The 13,109-nt window shown below is 28.6% G+C and overlaps 1 protein-coding gene across 1 annotated transcript; it reads left to right on the top strand.

The window, feature by feature from the left end:
* The first annotated feature begins 7,054 nt into the window (after positions 1-7,054).
* Positions 7,055-8,904, top strand: LOC127265819 (NAC transcription factor 56). The gene is made up of 3 exons (XM_051295828.1): positions 7,055-7,456; positions 7,532-7,839; positions 7,924-8,904. The coding sequence occupies exons 1-3, from the start codon at positions 7,273-7,275 to the stop codon at positions 8,488-8,490; spliced, it is 1,059 nt and encodes a 352-aa protein (XP_051151785.1). The 5' UTR covers positions 7,055-7,272; the 3' UTR covers positions 8,491-8,904.
* The last annotated feature ends 4,205 nt before the right edge of the window (positions 8,905-13,109 follow it).

Below are 13,109 nucleotides of genomic sequence, written 5' to 3'. Positions count from 1 at the left end.
ATCAGTTGGGCAATGTACCTTTCTTGTGTCGCATTCTACGCCCTTATTTCTGATTTCTTACATGCCTCCCTCTATTTACAAATATATCGTAAGGGTAAGGGATGACCTGGTAGTGTGAGTAGTGAATTTGTGAATATGAGGTCATTTGTTCAAATTTCGACGCCTACAAGTTTACCTGCTATACATGGTTCGTCTAGTGTGACTTTCAGATAACGGCTGCGAATTCTCACGTCATATTTATATACATACATATATGTATATATATTAGGGTTGACGACAACCACTTTACTTGTGAATACATAAATCAAAACTATTCCCGCCATATTTGATATATTATGTTAATTTTTTAAAATGATTTTTCTTTTTACTTCACAAGGATGTAAAAATATATTATGAATGATATATTGAAACAAATATTAATTAATTTATACTCACACCATTTTACAATTAATTATTAGTCCAAATTTGGTGCATGATGATGAAGTAGGGTTTGAAAATATTGTTAATTTTTTGTTTGGTATAATTGTGTATTGAGTTACTATGAGTTCAATTTTTTGAATGAAAAAGAAACAGTACTCTATGCTATGTTTTAACTGATTTTTATTTTTTCTTTATGTTGAAGAGAATATTTTTAAATAAATGAATTTGAAAAAGAAGTAACAAAAATTTTACTATAAATTGCATAGTGCTAAACTAGAGGTGAAAAACACTAACTGGCACTAATTTTAGTTATTGTTCATATTCTTAATTGAAAACATGTTCGTTTTTGTTGTAAAAATGTACTACTTTATTTTACTTTTATTTCATTCATTGACAATGGAATTTTATTTTATTTTACTTTTATTTCATTCATTGACAATGGAATTTTATTTTCCCTAATTTAAATAAATAAACATAATGGGGATTAACAAGGGTGTCTTTACATGTGACGATGTAGGGACGAAAATGGACATTTTGATGTCATTAATCGTATTTTTTACTATAAATTTTTTTGTGTGAAAGAATCCCACTAGCTAAATCAATTTGTGGGTCCATTCTAGGTATGAAAAATAACATAAATAATACATAATTTACTTATAAAATATCAAAAATTTAATACATAAAATTATTTATATATTATCAATATAATTTCTTATATCTAACATAAAAAAAAAAAAAAAAACAAATTCTTTCAGAAATACAAAATGAACATATCCGTTATTTCGAAAATAATCATATATATTTAAATTTGCTTTTTATAAATTTAAATGACCATATAAATAAGTTTGTACGTGCTTGTGTATTTATGTTATGACTGTAATTATACAATATGTTGAATATATATATATATATATATAGATATATTGAAATGATGATACAAACATACAAGTTGTTGGATATTGCTAGATAAATTGGACTGCATTGATTGAACTGATATATGTTTGTTTCCTTTAATTGCATAGAGTTTTGAAAATAATTTAGCAATAGTAAAAATTTAGTATTTGATGTAATATTTTGTGTAAAAAAAAATATATTTAATTTGATATTTTTTAACTGTAGGTTGAATAATATTGAACATATATATATATCTAGAATTAATAATATGAATATATCAGTAAAAAAATTAATTAATTCTGAGGATATTTCCTCTCAACATCGTATATGTCTCACTCTATTTTCAATAAAAGTTGAGCGGTTATGTTATATCATTATTCTGAATTAGTTACATCATTAATAATTTAATTTAATTTAATTTAATTTATTACTTGCCAACTAACATTAATTAATTTATGGGATGGTTTGAAAAATGCGCCTCTTTAATCCTCCCTTCTCCACCAGACATCATGTACGACACATTGCGGACTCTATTTAATTAGTTATCTAGTGTGCCATCTTAAAAGGAAATAAATAAATTTGATACTTATACAGATACATATAATTAATTTTATATATAACTTGTAGTAAAATATAATTTCAGTAAAAAAAAATAATATTCAATATTTATTTACCATTTAAAATATTTTCACACGGGTAACGATGCTGTTTAGCTATGAAATTGCATATATCGGTCAATTAGGTCTACATACATTCTTATTCTTAAATTGGTCACAATAATTGTTGGGAAGAATAGCCGTTGCACCAAATCACTTTCGAAGACCTATTCAAGGGTCAACTTCCGAAGCGTGGGCGGTTCACAATTATAACAACATTTTAACAATAAAAGACAATGAAGAACATAAAACAACAATGAGACAAGGTATTTGTTTACCGGTTCGGATTTAAACAATCCTACATCCAGGGATACCAATTCAGGAGAAGTTCACTAATCAGTGTTGATTAAGAACAAAGACAACCCAACTCCTTCAATTCATCCTCCTAACATGATTTACCTTGGAAATTCCCTCCACAGGTTTATGTTGTCACAAACTCGTGCTGACAACGACCATGGAGTAGAGCTGCTCAGAATTTGGACGTCTGGTCGGAACTCCGATTTCTCCTTCTTCCGACGAGGTCTCCGGCAAGATAAAAGTATTTAGCACTCACTCAATGCATGGAGAAGAGAATGGTTGGAGTTGAGAAGATTTAACTCACTTTCTCTCACTATACTCTACTCTCAAAACCTTCCAACAACCACAACAACCACACTCTCTCGTCACAATTATCTATAAAGCCATTTTGCTTTGCATGTAAGACAAAACCAATTAAAACCCTTTGCACATAAATGGAATGATATGTTCCTGCATAATTCTGATGCAATTTGACTACCCAAAACATCCATTCTTTTGTCTTGTGTGTTCACCAATCGAAAGAGTGTAAGATAAGCAATGTTGTTATTAGCCTGTTGCAGCACCCTGATAAGACAAGTTATCAAGTTACTCCAAATGAAAACGGTAAAAGACAACATAGGGAAACATAAAGACCATATGCCAAAATAAATTGGGTTCCAACAACAACAACAACAACAACAACAACAACAATAATAATAATAATAATAATAATAATAATAATAATAATAATAATAATAATAATAGGATTATATTGAAATAAATCTAAATTTGAGGTCTATAATTATGACATAAATATTTCGCAATCATAATTATTGTTCACTAAAAATAAAGTTACAATCGAACAAACCCAAATTTATGCTATAATTACTTAAATACGTAATTGACTGAAAGTGTGATATCAGCTTCAACTTGAGTTGAAGGTCTTTCATAAATCAAAATATTATTATTATTATTATTATTATTATTATTATACCACCGACCCCTAATAGAGCAGTGGACCCATCCATACATCGTGCAATTTATTTTTTCAGAATACTTTTTTAACTGATTATATTAATTAAAAGTAAAATATGTGAAAACATTTATTTATTAGATTAAATAATGTATTTCCACTTTTCATCAAAGAGAAAAACAATTGGATCGTTTTTTTGTCAAACAGCTGAGTTTACAAACATATTTGTGCCCGCAAAGTCTACGGTCTGATCTTTTCTTCAATTGTTTCATATATATTGTATTTTTATTTTTATTATTATTATAAAAAAATATAACTTTTTTATTAAAAACAAACTTTTAGATGTCATATTTTAAAGGAAATATTTATATTTAGCGGACTTTTTTTGTTTTGATTTGAAACTATAATGTTCTAATTTGAATTTTGATTTAAATAATATTTTGTGAATAAAAGAATTATACATTTTTATTGAGAATGGTGCAAATTGAGTAATGATAATTTTGATTTTAAATAGAAAAGAAATTGTTAAAAAATGGAGTTGACAAATCTCTTTCTAAAATCTTAAAGTTATCTATAACAACATACTGTAAACAAAATAAATGCAGAACTTTAAAACAAACAAAGTATTTGGTAACTCAGTTCGGTTATAAACAACCTATATATGTGAATCCAATCCATGAGTAGTATAACTATAATCAAATTAAAAAAACGAAAACAACCACAAACCCCTTCAATCCATTCATTTACAATGTCTCACCTTAAAAAATAAATTTACAGACTTTTGTTGTCATAAACGTGTACTGACAACAGCTATGGAGTTAATGTTAAACACACGTTCAAAACACACTCGAGAATATTTTCCTTTACATTATCTCTTTTTGGCATATAGATCCATGCACAATAAGTAAAAAATAAGTCAAATCCTCGTAGATCTCATAGATCAAGCAGTGAGACATCCCTTGCTTGAGGGTTAGGTCCCAGGTTCGATCGTTGGTGAGTGCGTGTGTGAAATTCCCATAGGAGATATCTGAATGTGTATTTTCATTTTTACTTCATTGAAATCCTTTTTTATTCATCATTTTTCGTAATGAATTCATTCTTGTATTTATCACTTATAATTTTCGGTTTCATCTACTTCGATTTATTGAAAATTATTTTAAGACCACAATTAGATTTTATATTGGATTAGTCTCATTGAAAAAACTTTAACAAAAATTATCCTCAGACATTGTTCACGTATCACTTACACAATTTCCGATGTGCCACAACAGCATCTATGACGTCTTAAGGATCATTTCTACCAATTTTTTTTACTTGTAAGACTATAATAATTTTTCCAGTACGAATTTAGCTATGATCCTAAAATAATAAAGTTACATACTGAATTAAAAAAAACAAAAAAAAATTAATAATAATTTTTCCAATTGGTTTATGGTCTAGTTCTTCTATAAGATGGGAAGATGTTGAGCATAACATATATATATATATATAGGACAATTTTAGTTGAGCATCGATCACCAACAAATAATCTAAAACTTAAAAACGTATAATAATTAGTTGATGAAATTAAAATAAGCAGAATACTGAAATCTCAACCACCAATATTAACTATAAAGACATCAGACTAATCCTCGGATCATAATTACACCTTTTTTGTCTGTTTTGTATTATTTATTCCCCCATCAATATACGTATAATTACATTCATGAATATTGTATAAAATATCCCAAACAAATAACAAGGAATATATATATATATATATATTTCATTTTTTTTTATTGATTTGAAAAAAAAAATGATTTGAGTTTGATATTAAAATAATATTCCTTAGGATATTTGTAAGAGAAAAAACTATATTTACAAAAACTTGGGAAGTTTTGGTTAAAGAAAAACACTCAAATTTACTATCATGTCCGTGTAGTTTATAATAAAAATATATTTTTTTTGAAATATATATATATATATATATAGACAAATCTTTGGGTTCATCATTCATTTTGACTTCATTTTTCAATTGTATTTACCTATGTATGCATATAGGTAAATAGTCGCTACACAATTTAAATCTGATTAGCTGGTGATTTTTTTTAAAAAAAAAATTGTTCAAAAAGTAGTGGTTTGAAATGAATGTATTCTATGAAAAAAATTATAGAAAACTATGAGGTCAACTAATAGAAAAAATGTAAAAACAATAACCAAGTAAATAAGTTTTTTTTTTTTTTTATTTTAAGTGAATAAGGTGTGTTTTTACTGATTTTATATTATTTATCTTTAAAATCATCATATCAAGTAATTATTTTTACTTTAAGTATATAAATATACAAATAAAACTGAAGTTTTTTTTTTTCCTATACTTTGTGTTTGTTTATATTTGTACGTAATTTAATTTTTAAGTGAAATAATTATTGAATATGATTATATATATGAAAAAAGTTTTTATAAATTTTATTATTTGAATTTTGCGTTTTTATAAAAGAATTTTTTTTTTCTCACATAATATCATATTAAATATTGTTTTAATACCAACTTCAAAGTTATTGTCTCCAAACTCAAACAAAAAAAAAAAAAGACATGCTTTATTATACAAAATCATAAGCAGCTAAATATGTAAATTATATATGATAACATTTCAATAAATGAAAAGAATATTTTATTTTTATTAACTAAAAATGTGGGGAATGAATAATAATGATATAAAAACCCAAATAACAACCAAATAAACCCTAAATGTGAGATAATTATTTAGGATATGTTTCTTTTACTCAAAACCCCAGATTTTTACTATTTGAACTGTGCGTTTCTTGAAAATAATATTTTTTTTCTCTCACAAAACATCTCATCATACATTATTTTAATACCAAATACAAACCAAATTTTTTTCAAACCCGTCTAAAAAAAATGATGTGTAATTAATTATTTCTTTAACAAAGAATTTACATTCTTTATTTGATCATAAATCGTACCAACAGTCAATGAATCTCATTCGCTTTCATATTCTCTTTATTTTTATTTTTATTTTTTCTTCCAAATTTGATATATAACAAATCCATTTTAAAGCATAGATGTACAAATATATATTTCATTTATTATTTGCTAGTAGTATAAAAATATTTTTTATCCCTAAGCAGCATTCATATATAATTAGAAAATTAGATTATTATTTTTTGAAATATCGGTTTGGTTTATAATTATTTAATTCATACTTATTAGTAAAATAGTCACCTTAAAGTAAAAAAATGCTGTGCGACTTTTTGGTGGGACAAAATTATATGGACAAGAATCTAATATTTATAATTAAGGTAGACAAGTAATTTGATTTGTAATATAGATGGATAAAAATAGTGCAGTGGATAATTAATTAATTAAATTGTTAATTAGTTTTGAGGGTATTTGCATGACAAAAGTGTGACAAATCTCAACCGTCGATTTAACAGCCAGATTGCATTTCCACCCACAAATCCACAATTATCTCCGTCTTATCAATCCAACCATTGTTGCGATGTGGTCCCCCGACGCCTCCGACACGTGTCACCATCTCATTCGATGGCTTTCTACGCCCGTGTCGGTTTATTAATCGCCTCATTTTCCTGCGCTCTTATGCCTAATTACGTCATTTTCAATCGCTAATTTTTTATTTAATTTTAATTTTTTAAAATCCAGTCACTGGTTTCGGGGACTTAAGAGTGAGATGAAAAGACCATCTCGCCCCTGGCGTAGACTGATCTGATTGGCTGGCGCAGTGCGCCGAGATGCAGAGTAGTGCTTATGCTATACGTATTCGAGAGGCGCCCGTATACAGTATATAAAGACGATTGCATTCTCAGCTTGTGCTGTGCTGATTTATTTTGTTTTGTTTGGATTTGATTTTTTTGGTGGTGTTTCATTTCCAATACCATGCTCTTCTTCTCTGATAAATTTCCCAAATCTAAAAGCTTGCACGGCGCCATCGCCGCCGTCTCCTCCTAATCGCCGCCGTCGATTATTGACCTGTGAATATATATACATATATATATATATTGATAAATAGATAGATAGACGACGAGAAATTCGGATATGGAGAGCACCGATTCATCGAGCGGGTCGCAGCAGCCGCAGCTGCCGCCGGGGTTCCGCTTCCACCCCACCGACGAGGAACTGGTGGTGCACTACCTGAAGAAGAAGGCGGCGTCGGCGCCGCTGCCTGTCTCCATCATAGCGGAGGTCGATCTCTACAAATTTGATCCGTGGGAGCTTCCAGGTGAGTTGAATTTAATTTTCTAGGGATTTGAGATGAAATGGTTTTAAATAATTTGGGGTTTTGTGGAATGATCAGCGAAGGCGATATTTGGAGAGCAGGAATGGTATTTCTTCAGCCCTAGAGATAGAAAGTATCCGAACGGGGCGAGGCCGAACCGGGCGGCGACGTCGGGTTACTGGAAGGCGACCGGAACTGATAAACCGGTTCTGACCGCCGGTGGGACGCAGAAGGTCGGAGTTAAGAAGGCCCTGGTTTTTTACGGCGGGAAGCCGCCGAAGGGTGTGAAGACCAGCTGGATTATGCACGAGTATCGTCTCGCCGATAATAAGCCCAACTCTAAGCCGCCGGGCTGCGACATCGCCAATCGGAAGGGTTCTTTGAGGGTAACTGATTAATTAATTAATTGATTGATTGATTACAGTTCATTGATTTTTGTGTTTCGATGGAATTTGATTGATGAATTGCAGCTGGATGATTGGGTGTTGTGCCGGATTTACAAGAAGAACAATTTGCAACGGCCGGCGGAGCGCGACGACATCGGCGAAATGATGGGGTCGATTCAGGCGGCGGCGCTGTCGATGCCGATTGGGCATCAGAGCAAGGCGGCGGCGGCGGCAGCGGCAGGGTACTGCGCCTTTCTAGAAAGCGATCACAGTTTGTACGAAGGGATGATGAGCAGCGGCGGCTGTATGAATCCTCACGGCGGCGCGAAGGCGGCGCTGACGCAGCTCCCTTTACTGGCCGCCGCAGACCCTAACAATCTCCTCCCCGGCGGCGGTAAGCGCGCCTTGCCGAGCCTGTACTGGACGGAGGACGGCGACCCGAACTCGCCGCCGACGAAGAGATTTCTGGGAGACAATTGCGACGGGAGCATGGCGACTGCAGACGAGACGCCGCCGAATTCCATAGCCAATATTCTGAGCCAGCTGCCGCAAGCTCCGCCGCTGCAGAAGCAAGCGATGATCGGAAGTCTCGAAGACGGGGTTTTCCGGCAGCAACCGTTTCAGGTTTCCGGCCTCAACTGGTACTCGTAATTAATCAAATTCGTAACTACTCACGCCCAATTAATTTTCATCCTGTCCAAAATTACAATTACAATTACAAATTAAAATCTAAATATATATTCATATATATAATTGCTGCTGGATATTTGGGAATTTGAGATAATTTTGTTCATATGGCTATCCAAGAACATATATAAATATATACATCGTTATGTCAGGTCTGGTCATATCTTGGCCTGCTAATTCGATGGAATCCATTTTAGGTTTGGTGAGGCCGTAGATACATATACATAATATATATATATGTTTGTATGTATGTGTTGCTATTGATATACTATAAATTTGAACTGTTCTTCTTTCAGTATTCTTCGTGTACACAGTATATATACACATGCATGTATATATCTTAGTCATTGCAGAATAAAATCAAATAAAAATGCCATCTTGTTTAATTTGTGGGAAATTAATTAAGATCAATTAGATTATACAAATCAAATTTCCTATATATTTATATTGTGCTTTGCAAAATTACATTTATTTAAGTGCTTAATTTCAATTTCATCCTTATTATTATTGGATTTGTTACATTTGTCCAAATTGAAACCCTAACTGAATCGTGCATGTGTGTTCATCATGTCTATACTTACAAACCATGTATTTAAATATATATATTATTTTAAAAATTAATTTAAAATGAATATATATATATATATATATATATAGATAGATATAGAATTAACATGGAGGCATACATCAGCTTGTAAGTTCACATGTTTTGTGCATGCAAAAATGGTTGCCCCATACTTGAGCTTTATTTTTATATATATGACATGTAACAGAATTTCCTGATGACGGTTACAACATACACTTTAAAAGATGGTATATAAAATAAAATAAAATAAAATGGGATAAATAAATAAATAAAATTGAGCAATATTATTGTATTTAATAAAGCCATAGAATAATTAATGTGAATTGCCATTAAATGGGTAAACACAAACTAAGATGCGTCTCTGTAGAAAGCAAACTGCATGCCATAAATAAAAATAATAATTAATTAATTAATTATACTTAATAGCCAGATATGTATAAATAAAGCATATAGCAATTTTTACAATAAATAAATAAAATATTTGGAATTAATCCGAAAATAATCATAATTCTCAAAGGGATTTGAATAATTGATTAACGTCACTTTCTCTAATCAATCAATAATTCAGATGAAGATGAAGATGGTATTCATTATTTTATTTTATTTTATTTTATTTTTGCATTAGGGACCATCCTCACTTGTCAAAGGAATTATTGATAAACACTTTTAATTAATTACAGCACATATGTTTCTATTTAAGGAAATCGAACAAACCACCCTTAATTGTCTTTTCAATTTCTCTATTCCCTTATTAATTCATATGGAATCTTAGTATAACATATTATAAATATAAATAAATAACAATACAATTTTGATGTCATATTTTTATTAAAAATAAATAAATTGTGAAAAATAAATATTTTAGATTTATAAAGTAAACACACTATATAATTTACAAAGGATATTCTTATAGGCTAGGGAAGTTCTAGATTGAAGTTAGGGTGCTGAATTTTTAAATTTGAGCATCATAATAAATCATGTCAATTTGTGTAGTTAAATAATATAATTAATATAATCTTATGCAATTATTTTAAATGCATAAGTATTGCGTTGAATTTAATCCTAACTGATCATCCCCAAGTTTTAATATTTTTTCCAATGGAATACTCTAAATATTATTTTCATTCAATAATTTATACATGCACACATAGGTAAATAATTTATTAATTCACTTAATTAAGATTGTATTATTCTCATAAATTTAATTAATTGTTGAAAATGCAAATTATTAATATGTGATCCGATATAAACAAGTGTCGATGTGATATTTTAAATTTAAAATTAATTTTGTATAGTATAGAAAATGAAAAATAGACATTGAATATAATGTTCTTGGAGAAAAAAATTTTAACAAATAATAAAATTTTGAAAAATTAGATAAAATAACACACCCTGTTAATATCAATAGAGTTGGGTTCGTCACATCAATGTGACAATTCGCATTAATTAAAAGTTAAATAAATGAAAACAATTTGATAAGGATATATTGTTTAAGAGACAAATGGGTTGGTGGCTGATGCTAATCAGAATTAATTCTATTAAGCATACTTACAAATTAATAGTACTATAATTTTATATGCGGTAATATTATTAGCATAAATTTTCACTGCAACATATATATATATAATTATTATAAAATTCTATATTAAAATAAATAAAAATTACCTTTTTTATATATTGATTTTAGAAAATACAATGAATTATTCAATTTCCTTCTAATAATTAATTCTTCAAAACACGCAAACCATCGTAACTTTTATCTTCTTCTTCGTTTTTTCTGGTTGCAATAAAATAAATAAATAAATAAAATTATTGAATATCTCAAATTTCATCAACAAAAGTGTTTTTTTTACCGATTCCTCATCATTATTATTTATAAAAAATACATACACATTAACACAATATATATATATATAATATAAATTCAATCCAAAATATTAAGTTGTGTTCGTTTGTGGGATTTTATCCGAATTTTATTATTCATCAAATTTATTCCTTCAAAAAAATATCAAACCAAACACCATTTTTTTTTACATTATACAAAAATATATTTAATATTCAAAACATCACATAAACATATATTTATATCATATCATATAATTATTTCAATTCAAAATTTTTAGAATTAAATCCTAAACAAAAAATCCAAAATCCTCAAAATAACACTACTAATAAAATTTCCTATAACTAACATAAAAAAATACATATCAATCTACATATTCAAAGTAAACAAACTCATAGTATCCGACATTTATTTATATTATGAGAGAACGAGAAAGAAAACAAATAAAAAAAACAGAGATTTTACGTGGTTCGGTGACGGTGTATCAACTTACGTGCATGGGCAGGAACCGGAGAGATTTTATTATACTGATTCAGAGAGTTACAATCATGTCATATGACTATGAACCATAGGTATCTATTTATAATCATCCAAAAACACCCTAAACCCTAAACCCTAAGCCTATTTGTTATTAAATAGAATAAGCCCAAAAAGAAACCTGTCAATTGAAACAGTCATTTTGATTTCGGATCGGATAGACCGCTAAATTCAAGTCACGTTTCAATATTTTCATATTAAAATATCAAAACTCAAAACATACTAAAGCAATCTCTCTCCCTCTCTCTATTAAATCAATCGTTTATTCTTTAAAAACAAACCAATCATATACCCCAACATTTCAGGTCACTTGCCACACATGGTTCGCCTAGTGTGACTTGTCTATCGGGCCTAGTTTGCACAGTATTAGATTCAACCGGTGGCTTACCCCGTACGCACTTTCGGATAGTGGCGGCAGATTCTTACATTATAAAAAAAAAAAAACCCAATCATGTACCATTTTTAAATTTAAAACAGTAACATCTAAATATTATTCAACTTATAAATATAAAATAATAATGTAAAAACACAAATAAACATACCTTAAATTGTAAAATAATAAAAATTTGTTTAATAAAAATTGGTTGCTATAAACTAGACTTCCTGAATTTCCATACAAACTTCTTAAATACTAATATTATTAATACTACAACCTTTAAAGTTTTAGTATTTTTTATATTTATTATGACTTTGTTCACCCTCCTAGTACACGATTCTTAATATATATTTTATTTTTTCATAGAAAATCAAATTTTAATATAAAATATTTTTTTATATTATTGATACAATTTTTTCATAACCTCAAATCAAACCATTAAACAAACGCATCCTATACTTTTTTATATAAAAATATTATATTAAAAATATCTAATTGATAGAAAACATAAACATTTCTTATTTGCTATGATATACTCGTCTCTTAACAAATTATCTATTTTTTTTATTTTGGTATGTTTCATAGTAAATAATCAATTTCCTTCTTTTTTTTTTTTTTTTTTTTTTTTAATAACGATACTATCTATCTAATATTACAAATACTTTTATAACTTACAATATATAATACAAATGATATTACTTTTATATCACACAATACTAATAAGGTTATTTTAGCTATTTCTATTAATTCATACTAAATCTCAATATAATACTAATATTTTTAAAACTCCGTAAAAAAAACATATGACTGTGAAATAAAGAAAATTCGATGATGTTGTAGATTGTAGAGTTGATTGTCTTTTTTAAAAAAAAGACACACACACATTAGATGGCTTGAAGGGTGTTTTTGTTTGGGGTTTGAAATTTGAGTTGGAATTAGAATAGTAAAAATTTTGAATTGTAATTAATTTTTAGTATAATATCAAGTGTTTGATTTGATTTTTTTGCGAGAAAAAATAATAATAAATAATAAAATTTGGGAAAAATCCCTTACACGAACACACCGGAAATGTTTTTCGGTCCAATATCTAAATTCATGTTGATGTATATATCTTTGATAACCTTGTCGTAGATTTTGTAGTTGATAGCTCATTGATTAGAATCTTCCAAATGTAAATTTACTATTGAACTAATTGAATCAATAAATTTTGTGTATAACTTGTTTTATGTTTACATTTGACT

The sequence above is a fragment of the Andrographis paniculata genome, unplaced genomic scaffold, assembly GCF_009805555.1.
Source record: "Andrographis paniculata isolate CXL003 unplaced genomic scaffold, ASM980555v1 Contig74END, whole genome shotgun sequence".
In the NCBI taxonomy this organism is placed as follows: domain Eukaryota; kingdom Viridiplantae; phylum Streptophyta; class Magnoliopsida; order Lamiales; family Acanthaceae; genus Andrographis; species Andrographis paniculata.
Note: the sequence above shows the minus strand (reverse complement) of the source record. Positions and strands in the feature narration are given on the sequence as shown.